The sequence below is a fragment of the Labeo rohita genome, chromosome 22 (assembly GCF_022985175.1).
Source record: "Labeo rohita strain BAU-BD-2019 chromosome 22, IGBB_LRoh.1.0, whole genome shotgun sequence".
In the NCBI taxonomy this organism is placed as follows: Eukaryota; Metazoa; Chordata; class Actinopteri; order Cypriniformes; family Cyprinidae; genus Labeo; species Labeo rohita.
In genome coordinates this window covers 9,100,818-9,118,459 of record NC_066890.1, presented here as the reverse complement: position 1 = coordinate 9,118,459, position 17,642 = coordinate 9,100,818, and the positions used below count along the sequence as shown (strand labels likewise).

Below are 17,642 nucleotides of genomic sequence, written 5' to 3'. Positions count from 1 at the left end.
ACAGACTGTACAGCTGATGAGAAAACACAAGAATTTATCGAGTTGTTGGGAGGAGCAAAATCCAGCAAGTTGTACATACAGCATCAAAAACATGGAATCTCAGAGACCACACAAGAATTTATCTACAGCAGTTGTTGGGAGGAGCAAAATCCACCTGTGATATTCCAAGTCACAAGTTATACATACCAGTTTATTGGGTACTTTATTATATGTGATTGACAGTGTTTTTAAAAACTGTAATCTAAGTGTGAGGCAGATAAAATGAAAAAACTGTACCCTTGACTGAATCAGCTTCTGAAATACAGGAAAGGTCTTCAAAACAATATGGAAACTTAGAGACTTCTTTAAGATGAATGAGACAAAATTACACAGACTAAACCAAATTAAACTCCAGGGTGACTCTCAAAGTCTTTGACTCTCAAAGCTGTGGATCCCATTGACTGCCATTATATGACTGACAGACTGCAACGGTTTGAGTAAAAGATCTCTTGGATGCTCTGGGGGTAGAGTGACCACCTGGCGATAGATCTGTTGCGGGACATAGATGTGACTTTGCGAGATAATGCGGGACACGTGTGAGACAAATACGTTGTGCATTACAATATACACTCTGTTGTCATGAAAATAACGCCACAGAAGCCTCAAACGAAATATTAAAATAAGACAGTGCTAGATCATTTGATGAGGTCCACATATCCTTTGCACAGAAATGATGCTTCAAAAAGAATAAATAAAAAGCTTTCTTTAAAAGGCAAGAGAACGCATGGACTTTTTCTTAATATGATAATTAAAAACCAACAGACTGATGAAAATGCAGGACATTTTCTCAATATGCGACGTGCGGGACAAGGGGTGAAAATGCTGTGCGGTACAACGCAAAGTAGGACAGGTGGTCACCATACCTGGGGGTAAGCAGATAAACATCAAATTTTCATTTTTGGGTGAACTATCTCTTTAACAGCCCGAAGTGACATCCCAGATAGCACACGTATGTCTGCAAGATGTCTGTTAAAGATCACTTGATCTGGAAGCATCTGCTGTGTACAAACATCTGACAGACGTCTGTAAGATGTCAGTTTTACATACATTCTAAATCATAAACATCTTATAGACATCTAATAGACATCTATTTGACATCTGATAGGAAATGTCCTATAAATGTATGAGCAAACACTCTGAATAATACATCTTGCAGATGTAAATGCAGATGTCAAACAGACGTCTCTGTGATGTACGTGTGCTATCAGGGATATTTGTCACCGCAATATCTTTGTAACTTGTTTTATATCAATTTGTTTAAGAAATGTATTAAAATCAAGTGTAATCTAGGATATTTTATTAAAACATTACAACTGTTGCATAAAACAAGCATTTTTAAAAGCATGGCAGCTCCCATTAGGGGGACCACAATTGCTTAGGTACTTGGTGTTGCTTCATGTTGATTTTTGACAAACATTCAGTGTAATATCAATTCATTTTGCATGTCAAATCAGCTATTGATTACTACATAACTGGTCATTTTAAATAACAAGCTTTTCCATAAACTTCTAGCTAAATGCAACATTATTAAAATGAGATAAGACATTTGTAGAGATTTAGAGTTTATTAGGTTAACAGTATAAACAACAAATGACACTGATATGAACTCAAAATTGTCCCATTACATGTTGAATACATATATACTGAAGTACTGAATACTAATAACACGATAATAACTCGATTCCAACTTGGAAAATAATAAAGACTATTAAAAAATGCAGGGCAACAGAATACTGATGAAAAATCAGATAAGAGGAAAACACAATTAAATAAATGTTGATTGAATTTCAAACCATGAATGGGGTTTGTATCAACATGTTTTTTTTTTTTTTTTTTTTTTTGTTTTTTTTTTTTCAAATGTCAATACTCAAATTATAGATAGTTTTTGTATTTAAGAACTGCAATGGAGAAAATATAAATACTTGCAACATTGGTTCCGATATTTTACAATACATATGATAATAATTTTAATGAAAATTAACAGAAAACAATCGATAATCCAATTGTCAGTGATGTCCAGAGGTTCAGTTTTTCTTCTGGTGTATCTGTGAGAACAGCAAAGACTGTAACATTCATCAGTCACTACCAAATTAATTCAGAATTTTCAATTGTAACCAAAGTTTTACGCACCTTTGACAAAAAGTTGAATGTGCGTCTCCTTTTGAAATGGCCCTGTGATGGTACAGGTGTACTTCCCTGTGTGAGTCTTTTTAATATTGTTGATTTTGATGGAGAAGTTGCCTTTCTTATACTCCTCTGGGAATGTTTCAACTCCATTCTTGTACTCTGGAGCTTGATCTTCAGCTGTTCTGTTGCCCCCAATTATATCAATCACAATTTTGCTGTCATTGAATCGCCAGTGTACGTTAACATCTTTAATTTTGTTTTGAAGCTCACTGTCATTGACAAAACATGACAAATCAACCGACCCCTCAACAAAACCCTCAACAGGGGCTGCAGGAACAGAAAAAGAATCTAAAAGAAAAAGATTTGACACATTACTTGTGGCAAGAAATTTAAATACCTAAATTTAAAATGCAGTTTCATTTCTCACCTGTGAAATGCAGCAGAAACTCAGAAATGACCAACAAATGTACCAACTGTAGAAACAGAAGATAAAAATAGCTTTAAAACATCTGGAGATTTCATAGAAAAATTACACAACAAAAACTACCAGGTCACCTTGTCTAACATTATTAACAAAGCATAAGGATGGAGGCCAAACATAAGCCTGTTACTTTTAAAAAGTGCAATTTTCAGAATTTATGAGAAATTTAAAATCTTTGAAGAAGATCTAGAAGATCTTTGTGAAATGTTCTTTACTGGAAAAAATCAAGACTATATTTATTTGATCTTAACCCTGACCTAAGATTGTCCATTATTCGACAAATTCCATTCAAGCTTCGTACTCAATATTTAAAAAAAAAAAACGGTATACAGAATTACTTGGCATCGATAATAATCTCATATATATCCGTGATGAACATAATTAATGTTATTTTAAGGAGAACAAAGTTATATTTTACAATCATTCAATGATTAGATTACATGCTTCACAAAAGCACATTGCTTTGAATATATTAAACATACCTGTGTTTCATGGTATAATCGTTTTTTTGGGGGGTAACCACCCAAATTAAAAAGTAAAGACTTAATCTAAAACAAATTCTGAAATGCAAGTGATGACAACTGTCCATCCGTGGCAAGAGCAAAATGTCGGACTTTTCCGGTTTTATTGGATGCGAATGACGGCGCATGCGCAGATATAAAGCAGATGTCTCGTTTAATATTATTATTATTATTATTATTATTATTATTATTATTATTATTATTAGTATTTCATGTCTATACGTTTGTGACTGGTATCACAGAATGATATACAAACAGAATACGGTTTGATCAGACAAAACATTTACACACCTGTGAGAAAAAGCTGTAGGTCCATCCTTGATTGATAGAAAATGAATATATTCCTTTTGATACTTGAGCTGATTTTGAAATACTGTTTGTTTTAGTGTAAGTTTAAGTAGACTTTGTAATCATTTTCAAGTAGTCCATTTCGGGCAAAATCTTGCTTTAAAATAGCAGATGGGTCTCCAGTGTTGTTCTTCATGTTCTTCAAGTTCCTAATAATTACCTGTGAAGATTTAAAATAATTGTGAGAAAATTAAACAGTAAAATAAAGTACTTAGTATTTAAAAAAATAAAAAAGTTTTTAAAATAAAAAAGCAAAATGCAAACAGAAGCTGCCAAATGAATTGCTGCTCCCAGTAAAACATCAACGAGATACAACTCACTTTAAGGTGATTTACTTTTTGTTTTTGCCACAATCTCAAAAGATCCAAGTTACCTGTCTCATTCTTTCTCATCTTCTCTGTGTTAAAGAAGTGTTTACCTCTGCCAGAGGTCTGAGAGACTGTGCAGGTAGTGAGGAAACACAAAGCTTTGGTGTGATGGGAGGAGCAGTTTCCCGTTGACAAGAGCTGATGAAACCTTCTACAGTACAGATTTTTGTTTTTAAAATGGTCTGACCTTTTTAATAGCAGTAGTAGCCTATTAAATGACCTTGAGTCAGTTTTATCATTTAAGGTGATAAAAGTTGATTAACATTCTTAAAAATGTGTACTGCTATTTTGTTGGTACACTAAATACATGCTAAAAATGAATAAAATACTATATATCATACAGATGATCCATATAATTAAAATAAAATTGTTTTTAATTTAATTTATTTTATAATTTTAATAATCAAAAAAAAAAAAAATTAGAAATAGCAAAAATGTGTATGTGTTATTTATATATTGCAGTTATAACCGCTTTGACCAGCAGATGTCCTCAGCGTGACAGCCGATGAGAAAACACAAGAAATTATCGAGAAAACACAAGAATTTATCGAAAGTGCAGTCACAGCACTTTCATAAACAGCTGTTTGTCTTTATGCAAATTTTCTTGATTCCTTGAGGTCATGTGGTCAGATGTAGCTAATAACTATGACCTTTTTGGGATACAAATATGTGATATAATGAACTGTTTTTCAGTGCTGATCACATGCTGGATAAAAAGCTGTCATGCTGCCCCCATGGAGGTCGAAAAGACCACCGAAAACACTGTTAGTTGGACCCAGACTGCTTTGTGCATGTGTGTGTTGTGCTCAGATTGGCCTTTGTTGAGTGTGCTCTTCCTTCAGTTACAACTTTGTTTATCAAACAACCCAAACAACTTCACTTTCAGAAATGTGGAATAAAAACAGTCCATTATGAGCAGTACACAGAGGGTGGGAGCTCTTTTCACACAATCGTCATGACCCAAAGGATTAAAGGCGTAATCCTGCTGTCTGTACAGTCATTATCCATATTCCTCTACAAACAGCAGAAAACACCACAGCAGAAAAAGTGATGATTGCAAAAATGATTTTACAGTGTATTTCATTAATGCTGAAAAACAAATCGAAAAGATCTCGGAGCATAGAGGGGCGGTCAAAGCCTTGTTTTGCGTCGTGCTGATGGGACGAGGGGTTTACGCTTTACATGTAGGCGTCATGTTTATACAGATTGCACTCACGGAAACTCTGCGATTTCTCAGAAAAGTTCTCTGGAAAGTTGAGGTTCCCTAAGTGCCTTGAAAACAGCTACTATAAATTGTTTGTTCAAAAAGACTTGGTGTAGGCGAGGAAAAGTCACCAATTACGTATCTTTGTCAATTATTGTTTAAAGGAAATGACAGCATTGAGCAATGTAAGCGAGTATTTACAACGCTATTTTGTAGCATGTATCATTTTATTAAACCTGTTATAAACGGGAAGGGACCCCATTTCTGCACCATTAGGTGTCTGCGTAATAGTGCCAGTAATAAGGGTATGTGTCTTACTGTCAATACTACGGTAAAATTCCTAAACGTCTCAATAGACTGTGTGCTCGGCCGTGGCTTCCTGAGCTCCCTGACCCGCCATGGCGCTATGGACTGTATGCTCCGCCATGGCTCCCCGAGCTCCCTGATCCACCATGGCATCCCGTACTGTATGCTCCGCCGTGGCTCACCTGATGGTCTTGTTGGAGACGTTCACAGATCAAATCTTGCACCTCCGGTTCTGCTCTCACACAAATCGGGGGCCGCCCCAATCATATCAAACATGTTTGATATTCAGGATTTTAAATCGGGATGATGACAGCTATGATTACGTCAGTACTTTCACAACAGCCAATGCGCCACCATGATTTTGCTAAGTTAGATGTGTTCCTGGCTCAACATATTTTGTTGACCCTGGAACAACATTTTAATCCAAAAATTTAATCTTGACCACATCCCTACACCTAAACCTAAACTTACCTATGAGTAATCCCTAAAATCAGAGGAAATGATAGATGAATGACACTAATGTACAAGCACCAAACACTGATTGTAAACCTAAACTACACAAAAACTATAAAGTGTTTTTTTTTTTTATCTGATTGGTTAATCACAATGTTGTTCCAGGGTCAACAAAGATGTTGATCCAGGAACATGTCGTACTTGGTAAAATCAGGTTCTGCACCGCAAAACAGCTGCTGTACGGTCCATTGGATAGTGGAAATGGAGTAATCTGCATCTTACGTTTTTGTAGTAACACTGTCTGCTTAATATGTTGAAAACATACCACCGGAGTCTGGACCGAGCCCATCTTTTTTCCCCTTCTCCCGAAACAGTTTTAGCAATTAAAATAGTTCAGTTTTGTATGTAATGGCAAAGTGATTATATTTCGTTTCTTTTTTTTATTAAGTTAATTTAGAAAAACGATTAGAGCATTTTTTGTTCGTTAAATATATATATTGTAACAGAGGGAGTGAAACGAGAGGCGAGCGGATCCATCTGCAAGCTTTTATTTACAACATGAGGCAGCGACATAGTCGAAAACAGGCAGGGTCGGCACAATTGCAAACAGGTATATTAGAGTGAGGCTTAAGAGTAGTACGTGAGGCTGGCGTGGGTCGATTACCGGCGGACATAATCCAAGACGTGAAACAGAAGAGTAATCCTTACAACAAGCTAGAGTCCAGAAAGGCAGGCAGCGAGACAGACGAAACGAGAAGGCCAGGCAGAAACGCTAAACACAGGAGCTAGGAACTAGGAAACACAGGATTACAACACAATGAAAACTACAATGCTCCATGACCAGAACATGAAAGTCCGGGGCTTTTATAGAACGCCTGATTGGCCACAGGTGTATGGCGCAATCAGTGCGGTGGACGCTGGGAGATGTAGTCCGGGGTGTAGTGCAACAGTCCATGTGAGAGAACAAGGTAAGAGCGACATCCGGTGGTGAGCGGTCCGCAGCACACCGACCAGATCCGTAACATATATATATATATATATATGTATTTTTTTTTTTTTAATTAACGACCAAGCGGTCAGCGGCAGACAGTGAGTTGATCATAGACTATGCTTAATCAGTTTTGCCTTCTCAAATCACGACCTGCCTAAAGTAAAATCTATAGATATAAAACAGTTAAAGCATATAACAGTTGTAAACATTTTTTATTGTATTTTTTTAAATCATAAGCTACAACAAAACACATACAATTATAACAAGACATCCAAATAACCAAAATGAATTAAAAAAAAAAAATGAAATGACGATCTGTTGCGTAAGATCACGTGAGGCGCTCCTTCCGTCATGATAATCTTAATAATATCTTGTAGTGTGTGGATGTTCGAGATTTTAGGGAAGATAATCTGCAAAGATTCTCCTTATGTGTGCGCTGCAACCAAATTTCATAATCGGTTAGGATTTTAAAAAATTCTGTAGTGTGAGCCTGGCTTTACTACAAAAAAATAAGAAGCCGTTTCCTCCATCTCCACTATCCAGTGGACCGTACAGCAGCTGTTTTGCGGTCGCGCATTGGCTGTTGTGAAAGTACTGACATAATCATAGTTGTGATCATCCTGATTTAAAATCCTGAACATCAAACATGTTGGATACGATTGGGGCGGCTGCGATTTGTGTGAGAGCAGATCCGGAGGTGTAAGATTCGATCTGTGAACGTCTCATATTACCAGATAATCCGTGCCGAACATCTGGACCGATCGAGGTGCTCAACAAGATTTTTGCTCCGATTCTCGGGAGGGTAAAATCGGGGCAAAATCGGACAAAAAATCCTGCAGTGTGAGCCCGGCTTAAGACGTGTTTTGTGATCAAAGGGAATATGCGAGGGAGTGACAATGGGCACTGAATATTTAGTGATTCACACCTGAGAGACAAAAGGCCCTCCCCTAATGGCCCATCAATGAGTCTGTGACTGTCAGGTTAGAAACAATGTGAGAAGATTCAGAGATTGGGGTTTTAGGTTATCTGTATTTTATTTACAACACAGTATAATATAAACATACATTACACATTGTTAAGCACACTCATCTAACCACAAAGATGTGAACAGATATTGTGTAATTCCTGAAAACTATTTTCTGAATTCTGTTCAACAAGTAACACAAGTATATCATACCTGATATTTAAGTGCTTGCAAAACTCATCATCAGTAGTCAAGGAACTTGTGTTACCAACAGAAAATCAGTGTAGTTGAAGATCTGGTACAGCGCTCTCAGAGAAAAAGTTGGCAGGATTCATCTGTTGTGCTGGTATCAGATCACAAACAACTAAAACAAAACAAAAAACCTGTTGATAGGCCTTGAGCAATATTGTTACATTAGCAATTACTAATATTGCCCATGTGATTTTATAGCTATCATATGCACACATGCTTTGTATTTATTATTATACAGTACAAAAAACACATCTGAGAAACTAAATTACTATTAAGCACATACACATTTGATTAGATATTTGCAGACAGAGTATTCAACAGTAAAGACTGGTCTAAGCATTCTTAAACATTACTTTTATATCGTCTAAACATTAGCCCTACTTCTATGTCAATATGTTTATGAAACATAAAACATTCCTGACGCCTTACAGATGCATTGAAAAGTTACGTATGATATTTCAAAATGTTGCACTCGATTTCACACATTTTAGTCAGGAATTTTAGTTTTGAAAAAGTCCAACTAGTAAATGCGTTAAAGTTTATGTCAAAGCAAGACAGGACAGGACAGGACAGGACAGGACATAAGCACAATGATCTGACAACACTCCACAGAAACGCCAGTCAGATATAGGCAGAGCAAATGAGCTACACCTGTGAGCACTCTGGGTAGCTCGTCAGCTGTGGTAACTAGGCAACGCTGATGAGCACAAGGAGCACAACACAAACACAGACGCAGAAATGCGTACATAGATCCATGAACCATGACAAAATGTCCTGTAGTGTAATAAAAAAAAATTAATAAAATATTACACCACAAATGCTACGAATATAGAAAGTGGTATGCCAATAAAGAAAGATCTGGTTAGCTCTGGATGGTTCCCTCTTCCCCCTGGTTTATCTGGAGGCAAAAACAACAATGGCAAAGTGTAAAATAAGTCACCAACAAAGTAATTCAGAACTGTAAATAATAAATTATACTTTTCATTGAACACACCTTTGACAAGAAGCTCTGTGATGGTGTGATTCTGAGATGGTCCTGTGATGTGACAGTGGTACTTCCTTGCATCAGTTTTTTGAAGAGCGTTGAGTTTGAAAGTGAAGTTGCCCTTCTTTTGATCCTCAAGGAAAGTTTCAACTCTGTTCTTGTACTCTGAAGCTTGATCTGCACATGTTCTGTTGGCCCCAGTGATGTCACAAACGCTCTTCTCTTCATCGTCTCTCAAGTGTGCACTGAATTCTTCTATTTTGTCTTGAATCTCACTTTCAGGAATAGAGCAAGAGAAGACAGCTGAGTCTCCAACAAAACCCTCAACTGTGACTCTCACAGGAGCAGAGAAAGAACCTAAAAAAGAGCAAACACGTTTATCATTCTGTGTGTGACTTGAATTTAATTTAAAATGTTGAACTTCTCACCTGTGAAATACAGCAGAAGCACAGAGATGATGTACCAACTGTAGAAAGAGAAGATAAAAACATACATTTTGCGTCTGTTAGCTCTCATACCTCAACAATTTTGACAGATATCTTCCCCCACACCTTCTCTAGTATTCACAATCAACACGTTATTTCATTTACAGCACCACATTTGTGACCCTGGACCACAAAACCAGACATAAGGGTTGATAAGGGTTTTAGAAGTATACAACTGAATAAATAAGCCTTCCACTGATGGTTTTATTAGGACAGGATAATATTTGGCCAAAATACAACTATTTGAAAATCTGGAACCTGAGGGTGCAAAATATATCAAAATATTGAGAAAATCATCTTTAAAGTTGTCCAAACAAAGTTCTTAGCAATGCATGTTACTATAATCAAAAAAATGTACAAAATATCTTCATGGAAAATGATCTCTACTTAATATCCTAATGATTTATTTTGACCTATACAATATATTTTTGGTATTGCTACAAATATACCTGTGCTACTTAAAACTGGTTTTGTGGTCCAGGGTCACATTTGAATTAAATTAAAATGTAACATTACAATTTACATACTTTGTCTAGCATTTGTTAATGGAACCAACATGAAACCCAAAATGAGCTATTTACTTCAAATTTCTCTTAATCAGAACAGTTAATAATTTAGATTATAGAACTCACATTCTTATAGTTTTCCTTCAATAAACTGTTCATTTGCTGCATATTGACAGTAAGTAATGTAGCTGCTGTAGGTATGTTCATTTATTAGGTACAGGGATCTAAAATATGTTCATGCAGAATAAGGTATTAATTTGTGCTATAAGTAACAAACAACTATTATATGCTAGTAATATGCATGCTACTAAGCAACCACATAATAGTGAACAGTGTTCCCTAATCTAATATTTACCATTGCATTAAAAATACAAATCTTTGCAGAATGTTGTTTATTTCTAACAAAAAGTGGCTATTTATTTAATCAACACACCTAAAATAAGCCATTCTCACTCTAACCTAACTTGTCTAGATGCTAGATGGAAATAAACAAGCTTGAGCTCCTGTTCAATCACTTTTCTGAAATATGGTGAAACAATCTGTTATGAGATATTAATCTCATATTTATTTGTAATTAATATAAATAATGCTGCTTTTAACAGGGAATAAATATGTTTTACAAAAATGTTAGCTTGCATGCTAGGTTAACGATACCATCCGTCTTCGACGATCTAAAATGTATGCCTCAAATTTCCATAAAAACATACCTGTGTCCCATGGTATTTACATTTTTAAAAGTGACCACTCAAATTTTCAATAAAAAAAATTAAAACAGTTTATTATCAAATTAACTAACAAGGTGTTACCATGCAGCATCCATGATGGCTAATACTCCACATGTGTTCTTTTTAATGCTCATGCGCATGCACATGCATGTACATATTCAGGTTGCTAGACAGAAGTATTAGCTAATTTAAGATGTTTTGGCTGACTTGAATTAGAGTTATAATATGTAATTTTCCCCCCCTGGACATTATAGCCCGGACTTCTAAATTTTCTAAAATGTGTGGGTTTTGGCTTTGAGTAGTTTGATGGTGCAGGCATTGTACATACTGCAATCAACCAATCACTGTGTGTGAGAAAGTGGGATCTACAGAAAATGCAAATATGCGACCCTGGACCACAAAACCAGTCTTATGTTCCACTGGTATATTTATAGCAATAGCCAAAAATACATTGGACTGGTCAAATTTATCGATTTTTCTTTTATGTCAAAAATCATTAGGATATTAAGTACAGATCATGTTCCATGAAGATATTTTGTAAATTTCCCACCGTAAATATATCAAAACTTAATTTTTGATTAGTAATATGCATTGCTATGAACTTCATTTGGACGACTTAAAAGATGATTTTCTCAATATTTAGATTTTTTGCAACATCAGATTCCAGATTTTCACATAGTTCACGGCCAAATATTGTCCTTTCCTAACAAAGCTTATTTATTCAGCTTTCAGATGATGTATAAATCTCAATTTCGAGACATTTTCACTTATGACTGGTTTTGTGGTCCAGGGTCACATATTAGGACTGTAGTGAGCATGCCAATAGGTACACAAAGCCAAAACCTGGACGTTTTAGGCAATTTAGAAATTATGGCCAGGGCACATCCACGGAAAAAGAGGGCATATGGTCACCCTACTATAAATATGATTTGTTTTGCTATCATTAACCTATAGTTTTTCATGCCTTCAGTTTTGTGAATACGACTGAATAGAAATAGTGTTCTGACAAACATTTTACGTACCTTTAATAAAGAACTTTGTGTCCTGTGATTGACTTGTGAAGATGAAATACATCCTTCTTGATACATTTATAAGATAAAATATTGTTTGTTTCAAGTTTAGGATATACTGTAGTCCTTTCCCTCAGGCGAAATCCTGCCTTGAGATGCCAAGATCTTTCGGTCATCCTGTCATTCAGGTTTTTTGAATCACGGGGTGAATCACAGCAATTCAGAATTTCTATTTTAGGAGTATCCAGTTTTTCCCGTTTCTCCTAAAGAAAAGAAAAGGAAAGTAAAAGAAGGAACTTAATACAGTTTATCAGTGTGAATTTTCAATAAATTTTGAAACATAATCATTTTTTTATCACCATCATAAACATAGATGAAGAACAACAAAAATACCTTGACTTGCCTCTTTCTCATCTTCTCTGTGTAATGTTGACTGCTGCTGAAAATCATGACAGACTAAACAGGTATGGTGAAACAGAACTTATCCAGTGTCACAGGAGGAGCAGGCAAACACCTGATCACAGCTAACCATCGGGGGCTAGGTAACACAATTTTCCCATCTGGATATGTAAATGTGGAAGTGAGTGTGTGGGTGTGTGTATTAGTAGTGTGATAAAAGTAGAGAACAAACGGTACAGTATCAGTGTATTCAGGAAGTCAGCATGAGGAAGAGAGAGAGAAAGTGAGATGAACCATATATGAAACATGAAGATAAGGTTTTGGGTTTAGGTTTTGAGATTGTATTGGTATGGTAAGCTTAGCTTTAAGGACCCTTATATGGTAAATAAATGTGCTTTAGCCATTTATCATACTTGGAGTAAAACTGTTTCCTTGTCACAGATTAAAACACAATGCAACTAAATTTCACAGAGACTTCTGTAAAAGCTGACATGGCTGAAAAACTATGAAGAATAAACACTGAAGAGTATTTAAGAATTTAAGAATGAGCTTCAAATCAATTTATGGAATTCAGATTAAAAAGATCTTCAAAACAATACAGAAACTCAAAGACTTTGTTAAGGAAACAAGGCTTTTATTAATTTTCAAAAACAAATTGGCAACTGGGCAGAGCAGGGCAAGAACAGGCCAAACGCAAAGGCAACAAACAATTGGAACATTGGACAACAATTCAACAAAGGAATTAACAAAGAGCCAGAATGACAGGGAGGATAAAAAAGGAGAGCAAACAAGTTGGGTAAGAGTGAGCAAGTATAGCCCTGGTGAAAAAAACAGCATATGCTGGTTAGGTATGTTTTGGTACTGGTTTAAGCTGGTCCTTTGCTGGTTTATGCTGGTCATGTTGCTGGTCAAGGACCAGCATCAACCAGGAAAGGACCAGCATAAACCAGCTAAGGACCAGCTTAAACCAGCACCGAAACAGCACATGCTGGTTTTTTCACCAGGGAGAGCAAATAATAAGGTAACGAAAAGCTGGGTCAGTTGAAAGTGGAGAATATGGAACATAAAAACAAACAAATCAAACCCATGCATTCATACAAAACATGCAGCCAATAAAAGCTTTCACAGACAAAACATGCATGAATGCCTGAATGCAGATGAACTTCACTGCTCTGACCTCGAGAGGTGCACTGGAAACTGAGACTGTGGTCTTTTGTTTCCTTGTTAGCATACCTACTTCTCATGTGGGAATGTAATCCATGAGGGGAACCGAGTTTAATCACCAAACTGCACTGTTAGAAATCAGCAGCACTCTACTGTAAAAACCTACAGAACAGTACCACATTTATAAATTACAGAAAAATACTTGTAGCCAAGCCACTAGGAGGCGATGTTACACCTACGATGGTAGGCAGAATTTTCTTTAAATACGTACTTCCGATTAGTAGATGAGTGGCATAATGTCCACAAAAAGCGATAGAGAAGATCTGCTAGAGGAAATTTATATATTATTGTACAGACTGAAAGTAGAAGGTAGGCATTTACAAAATGATACAATAAATGATCTGTGGGGTATCTTGATCTGAAAATTATACTGATCTGAACTGATCCCACATTCTGGGGACATCTGAGACTTACATTACATTTTGTAAAAAGGGGTATAATAGGTGCGCTACAGTAAATCGCTGTCAGTGTTTACCTGACTAGTCAGTCAGTTATTTACATGACGAAACTCCTTGACACTGTGTATGAGAAAATGTGGTGTTATTGATGAAGTGGAAAGTGGAAAGAGTTGAAAGCGAATACTAGTAGGACTTCTGCTACTTTGTGGAAAGGCAAGTTTCATAAAGGCTAGATTTTAATGAAGAGAGACAAAGAGGGAGAAGTGCACCAGCCTCAATTCCTGTGGTAAAATTCAAACAGCACATGATAAATCAACACGTTCTCACTCCCAACTCCTCACATATTGACACTTGGTCAGGACCCTTTGGTGTCGCTTTTTGACGCTCAAGGTACGCCTTTAACATCATGTTTGAATGTGTAGGCACCTCCATTGATTTGTTTGCCTTATTTTAATTGTTTGCATGCGTTTGTAAAAAAAAAAAAAAAAAAAATCATATTTTTATGTAAATTTATACTTTCATTGGAGCAACTAACCCCACCCCTACACTGTAAAAAACAATTTGTTGAGTCAACTTAAAATAATTTGTAACCTGGCTGCCTTAAAATTTTAAGTTCAGTCAACTAAAAAAAGTTTATTCAAATTGAAATGTTAAATTATACTAAATGACAACTTAGATATTTGAGTTGAATCAACTTAAAATTTTAAGGCAGCTGGGTTACTTACCCATCTGTTAAGTTTAGCAAACACAAATATCTAAGTTGTTACTTAGTACAACTTAACATTTCAAGTTGACTAAACTTATTTTAGCTGACTGAACTTAACATTTTAAGGCAGCAGGGTAACAAATTATTTTAAGCTGACTCAACAAATTGTGTTTTTTATTTTTTACAATGTACCCTAAACGTACCCACTTCTGAACAATATAAAACACACAACAAACAAATGTAAGTACAGTCACAGGTATTTATTGCAGAAACTGACAATAAACAAGCTGTATAAAAGCATTACAAATAAGTCGTTTTGCATTCAGAGTCTTCTGAAGCCATATGATATCTTAAAGCGAAGAAGAGAGTAAAACATAAGGTATAATAGCTGAAAATGATCCCACTCCGTTGACACGCACACATCTCAGATACTCCCGAACATTAGAATGATGCAATTGGTCATGAGACACACAAGAGCCAATGGCATTTCACAACCAAGGCTGACGTAGTGCTTCTTCTGGTGGCATTTTTTGAATTTACGCACAAGCAGACTGAGCTTTTAGGCAGACGGAGACTGCGATCGTATCTATTCCTCTCTCAAATCAATCATTTTGCCTTGAAGGACTTGTAATATTAACATTTTTTAAATAAATTATGATGAAAACAGTCCATTTTGATGTGAGAGGACAATTTGGAAGTGACTTTTCACTGGAGGAAGCATTTTTTTGGATGATGCACTATTATTTTGGCCAAAAGTGATGGTTTAAACACTTTAATGATGGATTTGTTTATTACAAACACACAGCTTTTTGCTTTACAAGATGTTAATTGATCTACTGGATTATTGTGATGTTTTTATCAGCTGTTCAGACTCTCATTCTGACGGCACCCATTCACTGCAGTGGATCCATTGATGAAATGAACAATTGATGAAATTCTACATTTCTCCAAATCTGTTCAGACATAGATAGCAGCTACATCTTGGATGACCATTTTAATTTTTGGGTGATCTGTTTCTTTAAAAGCATTTCTTAGGTACGGTATGTACGTGTGACTTCCTTCCTCAGTGGTTGGTAGAGAATCGCCCTCTTCAGGGTTTCAAAGCTCTGAATCTAAAAAGCCTGTTTGTTCATCTGAAAGCCTGTTTGAAAGCAACCAGATTTCATCATCTCAATGTATTTTAGTTGCAGAAAAATCACAAAGATCATCCAGCATCTTATCTGTAAGTATATCATCGAGTAACTTGATTGATTTATCTTATTTTTATGTGTGTATGTGTTTTATTTTATTTTGTTATTATTGCAGGTCTACTAGTATGGTGTCAAGCTGTAGAAACGTTAACAGAACTAACAAATTTGGGACACAATGTGTCCATAAACTGTGATCTAGAAGAAAAAGAGATTTATTGGATGCTACTGAAGCTACCAAATCCTCCGGTTATGATATTGCGGTTATTTTCAACTTCACCAACTCCTTTTTACTACGATCCACGTTTCAGATTTAAATATGCAGTGCAACCTAAACATCATCTAGTCATAAGAAATGTCACTACTGATGACTTAGGTGTTTATTACTGCATGAGCACAGAGGCACCTCCAAAATTCAGCAGCGGCACCAGACTTCACATCATTGGTGAGTGACTATATCGTAATCAGGCCTTATGGATGTACAATGCTTTAGTTTTTTGAATGCATGGCTACTTTTTACAGAACAAACTAAATTACCTGAGTGTCAGAATCACACTGTGGTGAAGTATATTGAGCAGAATCATACAGCGGTGAATTATACTGACCAGATTCAGAGACCATGGATGATTATTATCATCATATCTGGTCTAATGCATGGTGTTCTGGTCTTTGTGGTTATTGGTGAGTTCTGTTTATTAATATAATCTCATGTAATCTATCTCTAAAATATGACAATAGTTCCCTTCTCTTGTAGGTTGTGTATGTTGCTACTCCAGAGAAAAGTTAAAAAACCAAGAAGCAGATTTAGAGCAGACTCTTCGCAAACAACTTAAAGAGCCAAAGACAACAGTAAATTAAGCAAAACCTTTTTTTCAATGTTCATTTATTGAACTATTCATTGCTTCTAAGATTATTTCATTCCTTATCACTGTTTGTATCATAAAACAGATTTTTTTTTCAGAAATTTGTAAATGTTAATACTGTTTGCCTTGTTGCTCTTTTAGAATACTGAGGTGGTCTTCTCTCAGATGCATGAAGACTTTGAACAAAACCGGTGCTTTTCTCCTGCAGCCCAAATCATAAAGAGAAAAGCTTCTTCTTGACATTATATCAGCAGGTTGCTTACTTTTGCTGTAAATATAAAATTTCATAATATATATTTAATGAATAAAAAAAATAAGAAATAGACATCAGAAATGAACTACTCTCTCGCTTTTTTTATAAACAAGCAATGGAATTATCCACCTACTAGATGATGGCTAGCCAAACGCTTCTTTGCAGATCAAATATAGGCATTGTGGTTGGCCTTGGCCAGACAAGCTCAGTAAAGTTTTCCACACATGGTCACCTGATCACCAGTGAACTGCGAAGCCAATTGGTTTAACCTTTAACTGTATGAAACTTTTTTAGTTTTATAGATATATAGATAGTGTTTATATATGTAGAAATGTAAACAATCATGTAGAAACAACAATCATTCTATAAAACTGCTAAAACCCTGTTGTCTGCACTGCCATTCTTTTTCAATTTGAGGTATACTTAGATGTTCACTCTGTTCAAGGGTGAACCACCTGTCTAGACAAAGATGGGACCGTATGAGTCATTTTTTCTTAAGTGGAACTGAGGTTTTAAGTACTGAACTTAACTTAACACTTAACTTGTGCTAAACCACACTGGAAACATTTCTGCTAAGGAGAGTCAAAGGTTTGCATGCAGAGATTTGATGTTGATGATCTTTTAGGAGATGCAATGAACTTTCACTTCCTGTGCACACAAACAAGCAAACAATGCCCAACATAAATGGCATGTAAAAAGTCAGAAATAAAGCTGCTAAAATACTCATGTTGCTGTCCTGCACACACACATGTTTGTTTTTGTGAATTGTGGGGACTTTCCATAGACTTCTATAGATTTTATACTGACCGCACGATATTGTCTATCCCCTAACCCAACCCTTACCCTA

The 17,642-nt window shown here is 35.9% G+C and overlaps 1 protein-coding gene and 1 long non-coding RNA gene across 2 annotated transcripts; one reads left to right on the top strand and one right to left on the bottom strand.

Moving 5' to 3' along the window:
* Nucleotides 1-7,926: 7,926 nt before the first annotated feature.
* Nucleotides 7,927-12,351, bottom strand: LOC127154058 (uncharacterized). Its single transcript, XR_007825398.1, has 5 exons — nt 12,159-12,351; nt 11,778-12,028; nt 9,468-9,505; nt 9,049-9,396; nt 7,927-8,952 (listed from the first exon to the last, which is right to left on the bottom strand). It is a non-coding gene; the product is annotated as an uncharacterized LOC127154058 (long non-coding RNA).
* Nucleotides 12,352-15,072: 2,721 nt separating this feature from the next.
* LOC127154053 (uncharacterized) lies at nt 15,073-17,272 on the top strand. The gene is made up of 5 exons (XM_051095443.1): nt 15,073-15,714; nt 15,798-16,124; nt 16,202-16,360; nt 16,434-16,528; nt 16,684-17,272. Exons 1-5 carry the CDS (start codon nt 15,666-15,668, stop codon nt 16,780-16,782), a joined length of 729 nt encoding a protein of 242 aa, XP_050951400.1. The 5' UTR covers nt 15,073-15,665; the 3' UTR covers nt 16,783-17,272.
* Nucleotides 17,273-17,642: the final 370 nt, after the last annotated feature.

Excerpts from the sequence above, each read along its gene's own strand:
- LOC127154053 (XM_051095443.1), top strand. The coding sequence starts at position 15,666 with ATGTATTTTAGTTGCAGAAAAATCACAAAGATCATCCAGCATCTTATC. Across the intron at positions 16,125-16,201 it reads CACCAGACTTCACATCATTG|AACAAACTAAATTACCTGAG; the intron begins GTGAGTGACTAT and ends TACTTTTTACAG. Across the intron at positions 16,529-16,683 it reads TTAAAGAGCCAAAGACAACA|AATACTGAGGTGGTCTTCTC; the intron begins GTAAATTAAGCA and ends TTGCTCTTTTAG.